Source organism: Perca flavescens, chromosome 2 (assembly GCF_004354835.1).
Source record: "Perca flavescens isolate YP-PL-M2 chromosome 2, PFLA_1.0, whole genome shotgun sequence".
NCBI classification, from domain to species: Eukaryota; Metazoa; Chordata; class Actinopteri; order Perciformes; family Percidae; genus Perca; species Perca flavescens.
In genome coordinates, this window is record NC_041332.1 from 24,545,239 (window position 1) to 24,564,545 (window position 19,307).

Below are 19,307 nucleotides of genomic sequence, written 5' to 3' on the forward strand. Positions count from 1 at the left end.
AAAAGCATTTAAACTGAAGCTGAGGTTCAAAGATCATTCTTAAAGTGCTCAAAAAATGCTGATGAAGATGAGATATGATCGCAAGCTCAAAACTAGCCACTAAATGGACCTTGTTGTTAGCATTGTTCCACATTGAACTGAGATGGTTCTGCTGCTGCTATATACATGTCAATATCAATATATTATGTCCAATAATAACTCAAACTTAGTAAGTGATCACACCTCATACAGCAACAATATCTCATCATGCACCAGAGTGCGGAAGTGATGAAATAACCTGCGTCACACACAATTTCTTATCCAAGAAACCTGATTTCCTAACATCATAAGTGCTTCCTGCGCTTTCAGGCATTTCCCATCAGCACTCAGTAATGCTGTCTCCCCATACACTGGCAGATCACTTTTTATTGTTGGATGGCCTCCAACAACAGGCTCCAATGTGTGGAAATTAGCCACAGAGATGGTATCGCTACACATTTCTATGGTCAGCACAGACAGGCAGAGGAAAAGTGTGTGAAAAGGAAAATTTGATATTTACCCAGTGACTTCCCTATCTGGAGCTGGGTTGCCAATGCGCACACACGCACGCACGCGCACGCACACACACACACACACACACACACACACACACACACACACACACACACACACACACACACACACACACACACACACACACACACACACACACACACACTTTGTGTTCTTCTTACAGCAAAAAAAGGGAAAACAACTTTTCCAGCTCAATGAATGCTTCTTTTTCCTGTAATACTTGCTCATTTAGGGTTTGTGTTTTGCGCTACATATGTTTACTGTACATGTGCTTATATGTGCTGTGTGTATGCATGCATGCGGCTGGGGCAGTGGCTCATAAAATATTCACCTGTTCTTTTCCTACATAATGCAGTAATGTCCCTGCACACAGACCTCATTGCCTACAAACAAGCAGAGTTTGTCACGCCTGACTGTCAGCACTTATGGCAGGTGTTGTGTCATTTCATTTTAGGAACTCATTACAGCTCTAAACAACAGCTGTACGCCCTAAAAGGGTGTGGGAGGGTGAGGGCTTGTGGTACTTCTCAGTTCCCACATGCTAAATAAAATTATATATCCTCCTCAACTTTTATAGTACAGAAGCCCAGCAGCTTGTCTGTCTTTTCCTAAATATAAGCGCGTAAATAAAGAACCGAAACAATAAACATGGAACAGAAACTTTCGGAAACACAAGCTGCATGCATCTATGTTCGTCCTCCAGCACGTAATACTACGCAGTCAGGCAAACATTGGTCAATACAGCTTTTATTTCAGCAAATCATACATACACTGTAAAAAAATGCATCTGTATCCTTACCTTTAAACACTATCAAAGCTGTGATGACAGTGTGTGATTGGTTGAGATTGGCTACAGTGTCTGAGGTCATCAAAATGATTTGCATGTCATCACACTTGTGAAATAGCACACTTTAAGACTGAAATGTTTTCCAGTTCTTCAAGTGAATTGGAATTCCAAGTTAAAAGGAATGAAGGGAGCAAAAAAAACAAAACAAAAAACACTATTGGACGGTTCGATGGCACTTTTCAGGTCTTAACATGGAATTTCAACAGATGTTTGATTTAAAATGAAGCCCGAAAGGCAGATTAATAATTGAAAATTAGGATTAACATAGGAGCTCAGATAATCTCAGGTCTGCATAAACAGTCACAGGACTTGTCAAGACTACACAAATCTAGGATCAGTTTCAGTTTTCAACCCTGACAGATATTCACTATAAGTAGTTAGAGCAGATTAGGTAAAAATCAAGCTTTTGAAACAAAGTAAAAGCAAAACACTGTAAGATGATCATCTTTTTTTTCTAATAAAGCTTTCTAAACCAAAGCTTCCTCTAGCCAGTGTATTAATATATAAAACATTTTCAAATCCAGCAGAATCTAAGTGTTTGTATGCCTTAACTGCTAAGTATATCTGTGCTTCTCTACATTCTAGCTATCCTATGTAACAAATCAAAGATCTGAAATATGGCCTATGTAACACCATCGTAAGAGAGACCCAAAACACAAGCCATGCCAAAACCCAAATAGTATCCAAGCTTTGACAGTAATGCCACTCTTATGCAGTGTAATAACAAGCTAAAGTCAGTCCAGTAATGCATGCTTCTCACACCATCACCACCATCTGTCCTCACCGGTAAAAGCCACACCTCACCCTTTATCCCCTGTCAGACATTTTAACAGGTCTGCAAGTTTCTGTGGTTTTATTACTGTGCAAGAAGAGAGTTATTCTGTTACACTGTGTGCTCAAATCATGACTCATATCTGAACAGTTAAAACATTACCTCCACTTCTGAGCTGTGATGAGGTTTTCTTTGAGCTCACTGACATATATTAAAGGTCAGTCAACTTTTTATTTTTTTTTAATTATCAGACAGATTTGTGGCTTAAACAGTTTATAACTATGCAAGTGCAGTTTCATCTGTACACGCTTGAGGGAATTTCCCCCCCCCTCAAGCAACATTATGTTTTGAGTTCCACAAAGGTTTTAGCCTCTGGTTCTACAGACTGAAACAACATCACACAGTATTAGACATGCTACGACAAATCTGTTTCATCTTCTGTATTCGTCCGACTATGGATTAGAAAAATAGATAATAATATTTTCAGCCTAACACCACCAGCCAAGCAGTAATTTGTCTTTCCCTGTTGCTGAGCCTTTGAGATGATTTGACTTGATTTGTGTCTCTGTGAAAACAGCAAGCATGTCGGTTCTGATTGTTATCCAACTCGCACTGTTGTTTTTTGCCTTAATTCTCCTAATGAAGCATGTCTAACTGTTATCTTGTTTTTTTCACACAGTTACAGTCACAGTTACAAATCAAGATCAAAAGAAACCTAAAGAGTGCAATATTCTCTTATCTACATCATCAACATCCCACCTATACACAGGAACATTTGATAAGGAGTAACAGGGTGGGGGAGCGGGGGTGTGGAGGGGAGGAAGAGGATGAAGGAATGAAGAGGGGGAAATCTCTTTAACGTTGCGCCCTAGGCATCAACACACTCAGGCATCAGAGTGCTGCATAAGGACAGGACACACTAGAAGACATGGACCGTCCCATGAAGGGAGAGGTCTTTGCACATATGACCAAATCCAAAGCACGGGATTGGTTTGTCGATTAGTCCTTAGTCATGTTCTCTGGTTGGCTGACACACAAGTGAACAAGTGCCATTAACCAATCATATTTAAAGAGGAAGAGAAATAATAAACATTTGCCAGAAATATATTTTTTTTTTGTGTGTTTTTTAAAACTTATGAACAAACAATACACATAGAGTAGTCCATAGGCTGTTAGTACGATTAAGTATCTGCCTGGGGAGTCACCTAGAAACGTGCAGTTTGACCAAACAAACAGTTTTCTCTTTTTTTCTTTTCTTTTTTGAAATTACGACAGATATTCGTCGTTGAAATCGTCATCATCCTCATCTTCGTCGTCCTCATCGTCCATCCCAGCCTGGTCGTTGAGCACAAAGGAATCTTCATCGTCAGCAGTGAACAGCGAGTCTCCGCTGCCGAGGTCTCCAGAAGACTCCAATATCACGCCTACAGTAGAAACGCGGAATAAACCAAATCTTACAATTAAAGGAGACGTTTTGGGGAACAGTTAGTACTTATATAAGAAGATTGACACCGCTTTCATGTCTGCATGTTCTATATGAGCTGATAAGTTTAGCTTAGCATAAAGCTACCTAGCCTGGCAACCTCACAGTGAGGACAAGGCTCAAGGAAGTTACCCGGCCAATAAATATTATAACACATAAGCCCCATAGAAACCACAAATAGTCATTTTGTTTTGCACACATTTAAGCAAACAAGACATTTGTCAGTAAGTAAGCCTTAGAGGTGTTGGTGGGAGGATTTTTTACCTTTGCAGAGAGCCAGGATTTCTGTTTCCAGTCTTTATGCTGAGATAAACTACATACTTAACTTGAAAAATATCTAATTGAACGGACAGATACGACCAAACTGTCAATCAATTTCTATAAAAGTGTTATGTTACAAATACATTATGGTAAGTGACAGATTTTTTTACGCAATACAAAAAAGAAAATTGTGTGTTGACACACATCTATGAATTATCTCCTTCACGGTGCCTTAACTGCAAATCACGCTGCATCTCTTTGTCCTCTTACATGGAAACATGACACTCTATTCTCCTCAGAGTTTTGCCTACCACAGTTTGCAGGGCCATGGGTGCGTGAGCTGGCCACCTCGTTGCCATAGCGATCCACACACCAGCACTGGCCGCTGCTGCTGTGACACTGGTGGGACCTGTAGTAACCTTCCTCATCACAGGATGGCAGGTACTGACCTATAAATACAAGCCAAAACACACAGACACACACACACAATGAAATAGGGTAACACTGTTTGTGTGTGTGTAATTGTGCTTTTGTGTGTTTAAGCGTGTGTCTTACCAAGCAGTTTCTTCCCTGCTTGCTTTTTGTTGACACTGGACAGCTCTGCTTTACAAGGAGAATCTGAAAATGAGACACAAAGGGAAGCTGGTAACAAACTGCAGCAGTTTGCTTTTCTGGGAATGCTTGAGTGAACTCTGCTTCCTTTGTGTACTTTTTGCTTTGTTTGTTGTCCTGCTGTCTTTGCTTTTACAAATGAAGCTCTGTAAATACTGTTTCTTTATGACAAACCCCCATTTTCATCCTTTGTCTCAAACAATGGCGTTCAAATGCAAGGAATTGTACTGTATTGGGTTGCATTTCATTGTATTATACATCCATTCTGATTGAATGGAAGGTGTTATTTCTATGTCTGTAGAAGTGAGTTTAGAAAGTTAAGAAAAGTAATCTTGTATTAAAACAGTTTTTAGAGTTTTGCCTATTATTTCTATTGATTATCATAGCAATGTGCTCACCAAAATAACTGCTTAGATTGGGAAACATCGAAAAATCGCTAACTGACGTATGAAAGGGCAATGCATACGAGTGATCAGACAATCAGAGAAGCTGTAACCAAACCAGCAGTTAAGCCAAACCACTTGGCCTCTCTCTTAATACGGTTTGGCTAACTTGAGTTTTTATTTATAGCCTGTATGAGTGTCTGTTCATGTGTCATGTTTCTTATTATGTAAGAAAACTATGAAAATGAGACCAAATTGTATGAAATCAAAACTTCGCTTTCAATGTCTTACATCACAAGATACAGAGACTGAAGCTGAATCACATCTGTGTTTGCAAGCATATCCAGGTGTGAATGCATTTTAGGTGTTTGTATTTGCATGTGAGTGCATGGAGATATCGTACCTGTGTACCTCTGGAAGCATGTGCACCACTCAGAGCTGCTTATAACATTGTCGGCGCGTGTATCGCAGGATTTGAAGAACGCGTCAGAGCACGGCTCGTTTCTGTCCAGGTAGAGGCTCTGGATCTCCGATTGGTCCAGCTGGACATCGAAATTTGTGTCCAGTCGGGAGAACATCCAGCCCAGAGGGTCCTTACAAATAGGTGACGCCCCGACCTCAAACTCTGCCGGGAAAAAGGTTAAAAATGAGAGAGGGTAGATGCAGCCAAGGGAACAATGACTGTGATACTGCATGAAGTACTGCTGTATTTTCTACTTTGCTAATGCCACGTCACTTACTGTTTTTCTCTGGCTTCTGGATCTTGACTCTCTTGTGGTTGCCATTCTCATGCAGAACTCTAAACCAGTCTCTCAGACGACTCACCACCTCCTTCAGATCCGACTCACTGCACACTGAGGAACAATAACACTAGTGATTACTGATGATAAAGTGATGCTTTTCTGTCCCCCTACTCCCTTATCGAGATGAGAAGTCAGGGTCAGCTATAGCCAGTGTTGTATTCAAGACCACCTAAACCGAGACCAAGTCATTATCAAGACCAGAGACAAGACCAAGACTTTGAGGGGTTGAGACCGAGACAAGACCAAGACCAGGCCAAACAACATAAACATACAGTATATACACAACCAGCTAATATTTATAGCTAATATTCGCTAAATCCCTTTTTGTGAGGGGTGTTATGGAGAGTTTTGGTACAGAGGCAGATTGATAACGTTAGCTAGCTAGCTTCGCTAGCATCACTTACACTTACCTTTCTTTATGCTTCCTTATTTAGTGCAGATAAAAAATGTAGCTGGTCCCAGATGTGTCAGTTAGCGTTACATTGCAGAATTTACACACTGCTGTGTGTTTTCTTTTAGATGTTGTTTTGCAAATAAACTCTTTAAAACATATATAATAAATAAAATGTAATAAATAAAATGGTATAACCGACGACATCTCCCAGACAGCCAGAGCTTATTCTCCTGTCACTTACATTCACTTTGGGGGTGTGTGTTAAAGAGGGTGGGGATTGGGGAATGGGGCTAACACATTTCACACTAGAAATGAGTCAAGTTATTGGTTGCACTTGAAGTAGGAAGTTTTACATCCAATCACAGTAATGATGTTAACACATAAATCAGACAATACACAGGCAATTTTGTGATATCCCTGCTATGGTCTTAACCTGTCTTGAAATAAAATCCCGATCCTCCTCATCTGAGACCTAGACAAAACCACGACCACGAGTAAAAATGTGGTTGATTCCAAGACCTTTCAAAAAGTGGTCTCGAGACCAAGACCGGTCTTCAGTACTACAACACTAGTTATAGCACAGTTGCCCTAAAACATGTAGGGATTTAGTGTCACTTCATCAGGGCAGAAGTGCTTTACTGTAGCTTGTCAGGAAGACTTTCAAATTAAGGATAATCTACTGTTTATCCTGCAAAGTATCCTAGCTTGCAGTGTGCAGTCATGTGTGCAGAACTGTGTACCTTTCTTTTCTGCAGAGCTCTGTTCAGGCTGAGAGGGGCAAGGACACATGCCAGAACACTTCACAGCGATCTTCTTTCCTGTGATGCATGCCTGGTAGTCTAACTTACACTGAGCAGGAGCGACAGAGACATAGACAGATGGACGCGACAGAAGAGGAAGTAAAATCAGGATTTGTCTCATCAAGAGGAAATGAAAAAACATGTTCTATTATGAGAGAGAGACTGTGTGGGTACCTTGGTGGAGTAGGAGTGGCCGTCAGTTCCACAAACAGGAGAGGGGTGGACCACAGGGCAGGGTTTGCACTTCGACCCTGGACTCTGGTACAAACTGGCATCTTTAAAACTAGAGAGGAGATTCAAAAGGCTTATTTTACACACAGACACACACCAAAAATCTGACTGTATGCACAATATGAAAATATTTCAAATAATGTATTATGTATTATTTGACATTGTCTCCATCACAATGCACTGTTTATCTTCCCTGCTTTATCCAAAACTAATGGTTTCTAAGCATTTTGTATCCATGATGTATTTTCTTGCTTTTACATTAATTTCAGAAATGAGACAAGGATTAGGATTTTTGTGTGATTATTTTCAGATTTGCTGGCACTCGGCAGTGGTAATTGTGTTGTTGCTAAGAATGGGAAATGAGGTCAGTATGGTGTTACTGTCCTCTGTCCAGTCTACAGTGTCCCAGACAGACAGACACACAGAGACAAACACAGAGACACACACAGACACAGACACAGACATACACACACACACACACACACACACAAAGCCCATTCATATCACTTGGCAGGACTTTGTGTCCGTTGTAAGGCAGTGCCAGTGCTGGGTTAATTGGACTAAACAGTAATGTCGCACAACAGTCATAAGAGAGCCGGGCAACCAGTGAACTAGCTGGAAAGATAGAAAACCAGCCACCCCTCTGGTGTTGTTGCTTATCATGCTGCATGAATGATGGCTTCCCTTTACCCTTCTCCAGCCAAGTCAAGAGTCCGGTGTCACCCTGGATTGAGAAAAACCATTTCCTTTGCACCTCACATTAAAAACCTCACCAGGACTGCTTTCTGCCATCTCTGCAAAATGTCCAGGCTCCGCCCATCCCTGACTCGATCCAGCACTGAAGTCTTGGTCAATGCATTAGTCACATCCAGGATTGACTACTGTAACACTGTTCTCTTTGGCATTCCCTCCAAACTCCTCAGCAGGCTCCAAATCATTCAGAACTCGGCTGCCCGGATCATTACCCGCAGTCCGCACCAAATCATCCGACCACATCGCTCTTCACAACCTAGCCCCGACCTATCTCTCTGACCTCCTCTGGGAGTACACCACTCCCACTCCCTGCGCTCATCCTCAGCTGGTCTTCTGACCATCCCCACCTCACTCCTAAGCACCGTGGGTGCCAGGGCTTTCAGGCTCTGAAACTCTCTGCCTCCACACATTCGGCATTCTGACCCCATAACAACATTCAAATCCCACATCAAAAGTCACCTGTTCAAACTGGCCTACACACTCTAATACCCACAATCTCTGTCCGATTCCCTTTAGCCCCACAATGTTTTACACACATTTGCTCACCCTGCGTCTCTTGTTTTGTGATTGTCTGTCTAGTGTCATTTCATGTTTCACTGTTTTTACCTGTATGATTACTGTTTTTAATGCATTATAAGGCGACCATGGGTGTCCTGAAGAGGCTCTAAAATAAAATGTATGATTTTTATTATTCTTATTAATAAGTGAGCAGAAGGAAAATGAGGGGGAAGAAAAGAGTTGAGAAGTAATAAAGAGATTTGATTTACTGATTTGATTTAGTCATTAGTGTTTCATTTCTGGCAAGGAAACATCTGAATGCAAGTGTGTGTGTGTGTGTGTGTGTGTGTGTGTGTGTGTGTGTGTGTGTGTGTGTGTGTGTGTGTGTGTGTGTGTGGTGTTTGTTCTTACCTAACTCTCCTCTGGCTGACACAAGTGGCAGTCTTAGAATCCTCAGCCACACACACCTTGTGGCGACTGCATTTGATCTTAAGACAGGGGTCTTTGGCTGGATCAAGGCCTAAAAAAAACACAAAACAAGAGGTATAATATGACTCTTTTCAGTGTGTATATGTGTAATGTATGTGTGTAGCCAAAAACACAGCCTGTCTTTTAAAGAGCTTCCTAGAAAAGACTGAGCCCATGAGCATAAAGAGAAAAAAAAATTAGATAAAATCTTCCTAGGTTACATTTTCCTTTTATTCTTTGAAATACTGGATTAGTGAATTCTAGTTTAACCATGTACTTCCTTTTCATTTTTAAAGATCCTAGCTTTGTAGATAGTTGTAAGAGATCTCTCTCTCTCTCTGTGTGTGTGTGTGTGTGTGTGTGTGTGTGTGTATTAATTCTAGCTCCTGTCTCTTCACTTACAAGCAATGTCCCTCTCATGTTGAGCTGAAAGCCATAATACCATTAAGTAGTATCCTTATGGCTAAAAACAGATGGAACTGGTAATAGAGGCTACTTACTGACCTTACATCAGCCCACACTGAGTGTCAGTCTAATGTGTGCTTTTGCTGAGATCCTCAAACTGATCTGGTATCAGATCTCACAGCTGAAGGCCATTTGTGGCTTTGAGAGCTGATTTTAGATCTGAGTCTCAGGCTGAGGGTGTGATCTTTGTTGGTAAAGACAAGCTAGCGGTCTCTGACCGCTTGGCAGCCTTCAGCGTGGTACCTATGGCGCAGGATCAGCTGATCTCAGAACAGTTTGTGAATGACCTCTGCTCTAAAGAACCTTACTGTAATCCCTGAGCAGCTTTGGCAGATTATCCTGCCTCCATCCTCCAACGCAGCATCTAATTCTATTGTTTCTCTGACATATCTGTGTATGTGTGTGTGTTGGTATGTGTGTGTGTGGATGTATGTGTGTGAGTGTGTTTGAGGATACAGTGATAAGTGAGAGTGAATGTGTTCATGTCCTGGTGTGCCTGGATGTGTGTATGAGCTTATCACTGTCTGTAATACAATGAGAAATTACATAATCAAAGAATAGGAAATCATCCTGTTTTTTATTATTATTTTTTTACAGTAGGTATTAGCTACATACATAAACTGGCTAATGTAATGAAAAGAATTTGGAAATAACACGTACACCAATAGTAAAAGTAGTGTGAATGTCAAAATCTGTCTAACAAAAAAGTACATGAGATGTTCGCCATCCTTTCCTTACTGCTAATGATTCTTGTTACACAGTGTCTACAGAACCATAATGAGTAGCAGGGCCAATTGGTCACAACATGTTTCCAGCAACAAAATGTTTCTGAGGGTCTAAGTTAACAGGAACAGACAAAACTCAACTGAAAAACATGATGGTTTAAGGAAGGTCAATCTAATGCTTCTGTTATGATGCACCGTGCTGTCATTTTAGTTACCTCCACCAAGGTGGAAGAGAATATTTCAAAAACTACCAAACTACTACTTTCAAAAATAAAATTCGGTGGAAAGTTAGGGCATGCACCAAGGAACAAGTGATTTGCTTTTTGGAGAGAAGAGACTACCTACTCCTGATCCAAATTGTTTCTAGGGTTCCTTTGATTGAGGTGAATCTATCAGCACGGGATCATTACATGCATACATTTTTGGGGGGCAAAATACATTTTCACCATTTCTTCTATTTAATTTAGTCTTTACCTTACATTTTTGGGTGACCCTGTAAATGCAATTCTTTTGAGTTTTGATATGCCATATTGTGTTCCCGTAATTGGCTGCCGAATTCTTGCCAGCATGACTTATGACTTTGACATAAACTGCTATACCTTTTTTAGTAGTAGTGCAATTGCAAACAAAATGTAGATGTCATGCACATATTGCATTTGAACATTTGATGGCATTTTGCCAGTGGGTGGTGTTACAGTAACATTTAAGTAGCCATTAATTTGACTCAAATTTTTACCAAATACGTTTGTATATTTCTTCTTAATTTTTATGTAGGCCTACACATCCATATGCAGATTAAACATTTTAACTAAACACTTTCTTATGCCAAATTTAAAGATTTGTTTAGCTGTGGAAGAGTTGTGAGTTTGTCTTCACAAAGCCACAGCACAAGCACTCAAGGCTCTCTTCTTCACACCCACCTTGATCCAAGGGCTTGGATGGAGTCCATGTTCCAGGCTCCTGAAACAGGGTTAACCAATAAGTAAAATCATAAAAATATTAGTCAAATGACATCTACAGTAACAAAAAAAAATACATGACAGGTACAAGACTATTAAGCTATCATACAAACCTCCACTTCCTTTAGGAGAAAGCATTACAGAGAGAGAGAGAATAAGGAATTTATTTTGATAACACACACTAATACACCATCATGTACAAACACGTGGAGCATGCATTTATTTAGTCAAGCGAATGTTGATGTTATGACAGCAGCTCCATGCATAAAAATGAGCCTGTGTGTGTGTGTGTGTGTGTGTGTGTGTGTGTGTGTGTGTGTGTGTGTGTGTGTGTGTGTGTATGGTGTTTATAATGGTGTTATTATCAGCTAATGGAATTTTGTTGTAGAGGGATAATATCACATCAACCAAAAAGGCTGAACAGTTAAAAGATGTGAAAGGAATATAAACTTTTTAGGGGTTTCTGTTTAGGTCATGAAAATTTAATTTGACATGGATTGCAAACGACTGACAATGACAGGCTTAAAAAAACAAAAACATAATGCCTTTAGCTATTTAAAGTTAAGGGAAGGCATCAGGCTTTCAGTGAAGTAAAATTGGGGCCATCAAAATTATGATCAGGCAGTACACTTGAAATTGCATTGCAGAGCAGACAAAAACTGGCTGACTAAAGTCTTCATTAACATCAATGAAAAACTATGTTTAAAAGTCATATTTTGTAATTTCCAATTAATCCAAAATGATAGTTGGACTCATTGATGCTTCCAGACCCTTATAAAATTAGCCTGGGTGGAGCAGTGGTCATCCTGCACTATAAACCTAGATTTAGTTGTAATTGAACTTTTTAGTGGTCACTACTTATTCTCTCATGTTTTGTTAACAACATTCATTACTAAATCACAGTATTTAAATATAAGTTTTAATTATAAAACAATATCTGTATAGACACAGTATGTCTTTGTAATGATAACTAGCCTAATGTTATATATTTGTTATGTTTCTTTGCATGTTTAAAGCTATAGTGCGTAGTTTCTGTTGCCCCCATGAGGAATTCTAAGTAATGACAAGAAAACTGTCGGAGTTTCCACATGACACAAGCCTTCCGTGATCGCGCACCACCCCCACCCCTCCGCCACGCAGTTGCTTGTAGCCAAGGAGGACACAGAGGATTAAAAAAACATGATGGACTCTTCAGAAGAGGTCATTATCTTCACTTCATTTTTTGCATGTGAAAGTCGGCGGACCACACCAGTTTCTGAACACAGCCATACTGAGAAATCCAGAGAGAGTTGTGTGGAGCTGATAGTCTTAATTGGCTTTGTATCAACTCATCTGGCAACGGTTTGAATGTAACGTACATTCATTACTGTAATATAAAAAAGTTACGCACTAAAGCTTAACATACTTATTTTAGACAACATGACTCCAGAAAAAAATTATTTATGTTTACTAATGATTTTTAGAAATGACTACTAATGTAAACTTGATTTGTCTACTGCATCAACGGTAAGTCAAGTTGTATTAATACAACTTGACCTGTTAAGTTTCACCTTGTGTTAAATCTTAGATGGTTTAAGGCAACGGGTTTCCAAGCATATTTCTAGTAAGGTCAACTAATTCGGGATAACATTGTGCATGTGTAATTTTAAATGAAACCATTGACTCAGACTTTAAGCTTCACCACATTGCAGTTACAGAATAGACCTTAAATATAAAGTCCAACAAGATGCAGATTTTATTCAAAAGCTGAGTTGTGACCACTATAGAAAAATACAGATGCTTCCTGAGAAAATGTGATACTTGAGAATACTAATAACAGTAAATAATCTTTTAATAAAAAGAGCGAGAAAAATAGAGATTTTTTTCATATGTTATGAAACTACTGCATTGCCAAATAAAATCATTATAAAAATAATCATATTAATAGTTATTTAAAAAATTCACATAACAAAGTTCTTTACACTTTCCCATAATGATTTAAAGCTGAACTGTTTTCTTTTTTAATAGAAGGAAAAGGACAAGACACACCCAGGGGCGCTGGTTCAGGATGCAAATGTAAAAGGATCTTAAGAAATAGTGAGCTGTGTGCCTTTTTACTCAGTCTGAGTTCAAAGATCTCATTATCTGGTTTACTCTCTCATTTCCTTCTCTGGGCATTCATTCAAACCCAACACTGCACTGTGTTCTGTCTCATTCTGTCACAATGACAACCTGTTCTGCATGTGTGTGTGTGTGTGTGTGTGTGTGTGTGTGTGTGTGTGTGTGTGTGTGTGTGTGTGTTTGTGTGTGTGCATGCATAGTGTGTGTGTGACTCATTCAAGTCTATATGCCAGAACAAATAAGAAGGAAGGGAAATAGTAGAGCAAAAATAACATCTTATCAGCATAAATCCCACTGTGACTGAACAGAGACAAGTGTCTTATCCACCCAATTAAAGCCCTTTATTATACATTTACACATTTTCATTTTCATCACCAATAGCATGTCTTGGATTCAATTGAAGAGTGAAATTCAGACCTGTCACCTAAACAGCAGTGACTGAGAGCTCTTAAGTTAGGAAGTCAGGAAGTCTCCCTCTGTCTCACTTCCTTGCACTCTATAAGGTGACCAGGGTCAACTCTTGCTTTTTTTCCCAGCTCTAATTAATTTCTCCTTCTCGTCCTACATTTTTGGCACTTTCTGACCCTCTGCATCTTCACTACAGACTCTGTATTACTCATTTTATCACTTCCGCTTCACCTTCCACTTCTATAAAGGTCCATGTTACAATAAGAGAAAATTCAACAGTGGCTAGAGGCTCTGTCTGTTTCTTTTGTTTACAATTTATGCACAGTCCCTAAACATCTTAATATAAAGAAAACCCACATACTGAAAGCTTAGCAAAGATAGCTCTAGCTGTGCAGACCATTGAGACTGAATAATGAGAACATTGCATTATGGGGGCCAGGCCCTCTAGACCAGTCAAGACAACAGAAGTGCTTGCGGTCTGATTCCTTAATGGAATCAACAGAAGCACGCAGGCACACACATGCACACGCACACACACGGAAATACATATAAACACACAGATATGCATGTCCACATATACGCATACACAGTTCTATATACAAATATGTATCACCACAACACTGACTGTGGTTCCAGAATCTGTCAGCACTACAAAACATCAAATAACTGGATGAATGCACTTCACTGCACATGCAACCAGCCGCCCACTTTCCAAAAAAAGACAGAAAACCTGAAATTCAACAATAGGCCTAATGGCCTCCCAAGTGTGCGCTAAAAATAGTAACTTTTCAATTTATCTCTCCATCTCTTTCCACCTCTATTCCTCTCTCTCTCTCCCTTACAGTTATAAGAGTCTTTTTTTCCACATGTACAAACACAATAGTGTGTGAATTGTCTCTGTGCATACTCATGCTACTATAGAAATAAGTCTATAAATAATAATATTTTGCCTCTGACAACCGCTTTTCTCACCTTTACTTAGGTTTTTCACAGATCATCCCTATTAATTGAGTCCTTGTGGCTTCCTTACCTTTTCTGGCTCACTGCTGCCTTTCTACTAACATCCAACAGGAGAAATATGTGCATGTTTTCACTGTACTGGCTCGGCTTGTCTTGCTCAAGCTTGTCGCATGCATGCACACACAAATACCCACGAATACACACTGAGGTGCTTTGAAGTAGAAAAGGCCTCAAGCTCTGTACCTTCCCTACATCATTCACCCTCCACAACACAAACAACATAGGACAGACACACAGTAAAAACAGAAAAAGAGAGGGAAAACAGAAGAGGAGAGAAGAGGAGAGGAGAGGAGAGGAGAGGAGAGGACAGGAGAGGACGAAAAGGTGTATTCGGCTCTAATGAGGCTGGGCAAACCTATTTACTCCTGTACTACACAATTAAGCATCATGTTCTTCTTCGCACATTCTTCATTGTGTTTTTCCTTTAATTGTTAAACCTCAGCTTATCTCTTTACTCTGTGGCAGTGCTGTAGCCCAGTAAGCGGCGCAAAACTTGAGATGGCACCATCAGTGCAGCAAAGGAAGCCCCAGGCCACTCCAGCCATCCTAACAGGACGTACAGTAAATCAGTGGCCAAGATCCTATCTAGTGCACTTAGCAGGAGACCCACTTATGGCTTTACTGAAAGATGAAAGCAAAAGTACAAAGTACATGCCTAAGATATAAAATTTAAATCATGGTAAAGCAAAGTTTGGCATAGAATACCAGTACATCAGATAAAAGTAGGTGTTTTGGGTGTATTGCTGCATTTCTGAGAGTATAATAAAAAAGTATAATTATAAATACTGTGCTTGTTTTAAGTAGGATTAAGATAGCACTAACAACTTTGAGTGCAAGTAAAGAGATTCATCCCAAGCTAAGATACCCAAACTACATGTTAAATAATCACATTATAGAACAATCTTGAAGTTTAAGTCTGCCTTAGTTCTAAGTTTAAAAAACTATAGTATAGTATGTGTTAATATGTTGCTACATAGAAACATGTAGCTCTGTCCAATCAAAAGGATATTAATAATTCATACAGGAAGTTGATGTATAGCATCACAAGCTGTGACATATCTTTAATAAATCCATTCTTGACAATTGTAGGTATGACTTTGTTTTATTTATATATGCATACATGAATAGGCTACATGTTTCATGGTTAGTAGTATTCAGTTCCCAAAGTGCTTTTATTCCCAGAAGGGAATATCTGATCAAGCTGACCCTAAAATTTAAATAATTTGGTGATTATGGTTATTGGCTAATGTCCTGTAATTTTAGAAATGCTATGTTGTTTTCTGAAAATGTAATTGAAAAAACTTCCCAGTTTTCATTGTTAATAAACAGCCTTTCAAAATATTGTCTTCCGTCATTTAGTTGAATACCTTTCTATACAGTATTGATAAATTCCTATGTGAAAGAATGCAAAATACACAGTGACACACAGGCAATCTGGGACACAGCACGAAAACAGGAAATGGACACACACACACACACACACACACACACACACACACACACACACACACACACACACATATATACAGAGCACATTATGCTTTTGTGCACCATCTCTATCTCTAATGTCTCAACCTCAAGGTTAAAATACAGTTGTGAATGCACACAGAGCCTTTAGTCCTCTGCCAAATACTTCACTCTCTTTCATCTATTTATCTACCTCTTTACCTCTCCATCTCTCCATCTCTCTACCTATCTATCTATCTATCTATCTATCTATCTATCTATCTATCTATCTATCTATCTATCTATCTATCTATCTTTTTCATTCTGTTAAGTTAATTATCCTCTCATTGTCATTGAGGTATTTACAACACATACAAACAGACAATCTGTGTCTTACTGTATATATCTGAAAGAGTTCCAATCATCCTAAAGAGCACAGCACATGGCCAATCACTCTCTAACATTCGGTCCCGATTCCCTACTTGCATAATCCAAATCCTGCTCAATAGTTGGACCGGAGGTTAGTCATCCTGGTCCACCTGAGCCGCTGGCTGGGTCACATGTGTAAGTGTGACAGGCATGAAAAATGAGAGATAGTAAAAGGCTATTACATATCAAACATGTAAACATGTATAAACAAAGAAAGCACCTGCCCTTGTCTTTGGAAATTAAAGAGAATGTTGCTCCTGCTTTTGTCTTACTCTTTGACATCAAAGATATCAAGGGCTCTAATTCAGAGAAAAATCATGCATGCATGTGTGCAGCATGGTGGCAAAAGCTGGTGTGTGAGTATTTTCTCTGGTGCATTATGTTGACCCTGTTGTTTTTGCAGTATAGCTTCTGAACAAAAAGCCTGTTTCTCATAATGTATGTGTGTGTGCATGCATACATGCTTAATTTTGTGCAGGCCTATCTAATTACGTGAGTGAGTGAGTGAATGAGTGCAAGTGCAAGCATTTACAAATCACTGCTGCTTGTGTGGAGCCATTTGCTGTTATCTGTGGTTAGAGGCAAGAAATCCTTCTAACAAAACACTCCACCTAAAACATACATTACATTAGTATACCGAAAGACTAAGACAGACTTTTTACATTGAATTCTACTAATTTCTGTAATTTGTGACATTCATTCCAAAATAAAAGCAGTGATTTCCACAGTATTGTATCTATCTTCACATATACTGAAAGGGTGATGTTTAATTAGTATAAGGATTATATGTGTGACTGGAAAGCACAAGTAATTCTTTGCAGCAACCTAACCAGGCCAAGGGTGGTTCTACGTGGACATCTGGGGCTTTATTCTGAAATATTTAAATAAATCTAGGGACTGTCTCCTATTGTCATTATTTCCATTACTCCAAACACACAGCTAACTGTCAAAACACAGCTCTTGCCTTCTGTAACAAATGAACAAACATACATTTTAAACAATGGAACTCATTCTAGCCTGTAATGAATTGCTATTGTATTTCACCTTAGTCAAATACTTCAGGTCTCATACCTTATAGAACTAGAAATGCAGCTACATAATTCAAAACAAAAAAGCCACAAAGGCCCACATCAGAATAAGCAAAAATTGCATCTGTTAGATTTAATGGCAAATATAACTAAATGGTCCTTCCAGTTTTAAGTACTCCATCCACTTTGTATTTGAAATAAGAGCTAACAAATGAACGCGGTAAATATTAGCTGCCACTGAATGAACGAACTGGGTAATGTTATGCATTAAGGCACACCTGCGTGACTGTGCCATCCGGCGGCCCACGTTGTTATTTGGGATCCCGGATTAGGCGAGTCACTCTGGTTTGTTGCCACTACCTTGTGGCAGGTGTTTATTACTCCAAACAAAAAGCACATCCAGCTCAGACTGCTGTGGACCCCCTCCCTCATACCTGCCCATAATTAGGCCCCTTCCGGCGAATCAGTGGTGCCTCTCGGACAGCTATGTGCATTTGTGTTTCGCAGAGCGAGGCCTTGGCTATCTCTGCTAAGCAGGTACTGCTATCGCGAAAAAACCCCACTCACTGGCAAGGATCCTCCCAGTATGTTTAGTGTATTTACTGTCTCAGTGGCGCGGGTGATGAACGTGTGACAAACACCACAACGGGCCCCGTGACGCTTCTTGGACACAAAAAGAAAACGAGGAGCGCGTGATCACAGCGCATGATCACAAACCAATGAGGGTGACTATAGGTAGAAAATGTGGGGGTGGGGGTAATGAGATAATAAGGAGGGAAACGGCGTTAATAATATAAGCCAGAAATATGACTTACATCTCTGAATTTGTCCCATCTCCCAGCGAGCCACTTATCATCCAAAAAATTGCCGCTGTCGGAGCGAGCGGAGACGTGTCCGAAGGCGACGGCGTACACACACAGCAAGGCGACGCTCAGCATCTGCGGACACACAACAACAGCAAGGAGATAGGACATCGGATCAGGCTGGAGGACACCGCAATCGCGTTGAAAACAGAGCCAGTTCAATCTGCATCACATCGGCATTGAATACTGATGGTCAACACTAAATAATATGATGCCGAGGTGTTTTTTCTCCTACCTTGTCGCATCAGCTGCTATCCAGACTGTATGTGCTCGCTGCCGTTTTCTGTCACTAGTTATGACAGCCCTCTCCTCTCTCTCTCTATCTCTCTTTCTCTCTCCGCACCGGCTGTCTGTGCGCAGCAGTAAACGGGAACGCGCATGGCACCGTGCGCGGGCCCTGCGCTCTGTCCCTCTTCTTTCTGTTTTTTTTTTCTTCTCTCTGCCTATCCTCTCAGTGCGGAGGAAACAGTTGCGGTGGCTCACTGTGGCCCGTTTTCCGGGCCACCGCAAAAGTGTCTTCTACTCATTACCTCTTATGAAAAACACATTGGGCAATCCTGTGATAAAGGTAGGAAGCATAATTGCTTCAAATCACAGCAAAAAATAAGGGTGTAGGAATATTTCACTGATGGCATGTAAAAAAAACAACGACAAAGAAAACAAACGGATGCTGTAAATAATAATAACAGGACGCTGTAAATAATACACATAGAAAGATTGGAGTGTTAAAGGAATACTGGATGTAGATCAGATCTGTGTGCATACTGTATGTGTGTCCTTTACTTCTCCCATGTCACAGCCATCACATGGGTGCTGCTCGGGCTTGTTTTGTGCAGTAGTGACTTGGGTGAGAGTTCCACTCACATTCCTGGCGGAGGTTAGCTCAGGACTGTAAAAGATAACACAGCCTCCATAAGAAATGTTTGAATGGTCCACTCTGGAAGATTTGAGGAGTTGGGTAGAACTATACCCTTTGTCAGTCTAGTCTTTTCTAGGACATTTAGCAT

General features: G+C 40.0%; 1 protein-coding gene across 1 annotated transcript; it reads right to left on the minus strand.

The window, feature by feature from the left end:
- Positions 1-1,279: 1,279 nt before the first annotated feature.
- spock3 (SPARC (osteonectin), cwcv and kazal like domains proteoglycan 3) lies at positions 1,280-18,663 on the minus strand. Its single transcript, XM_028566762.1, has 11 exons — positions 18,536-18,663; positions 18,253-18,375; positions 10,968-11,007; positions 8,801-8,909; positions 7,082-7,190; positions 6,848-6,956; positions 5,651-5,764; positions 5,314-5,535; positions 4,471-4,533; positions 4,227-4,364; positions 1,280-3,595 (listed from the first exon to the last, which is right to left on the minus strand). The coding sequence occupies exons 2-11, from the start codon at positions 18,373-18,375 to the stop codon at positions 3,438-3,440; spliced, it is 1,185 nt and encodes a 394-aa protein (XP_028422563.1). The 5' UTR covers positions 18,536-18,663; the 3' UTR covers positions 1,280-3,437.
- Positions 18,664-19,307: the final 644 nt, after the last annotated feature.

Bases quoted from the DNA above. Each gene is read 5' to 3' on its own strand.
- spock3 (XM_028566762.1), bottom strand. From the start codon at position 18,375: ATGCTGAGCGTCGCCTTGCTGTGTGTGTACGCCGTCGCCTTCGGACAC. The intron at 11,008-18,252 runs GTAAGTCATATT...ACCCTGTTTCAG, and splicing joins GATGGGACAAATTCAGAGAT to GAGCCTGGAACATGGACTCC. The intron at 7,191-8,800 runs GTAAGAACAAAC...TCTCCTCTCTAG, and splicing joins GTCAGCCAGAGGAGAGTTAG to TTTTAAAGATGCCAGTTTGT.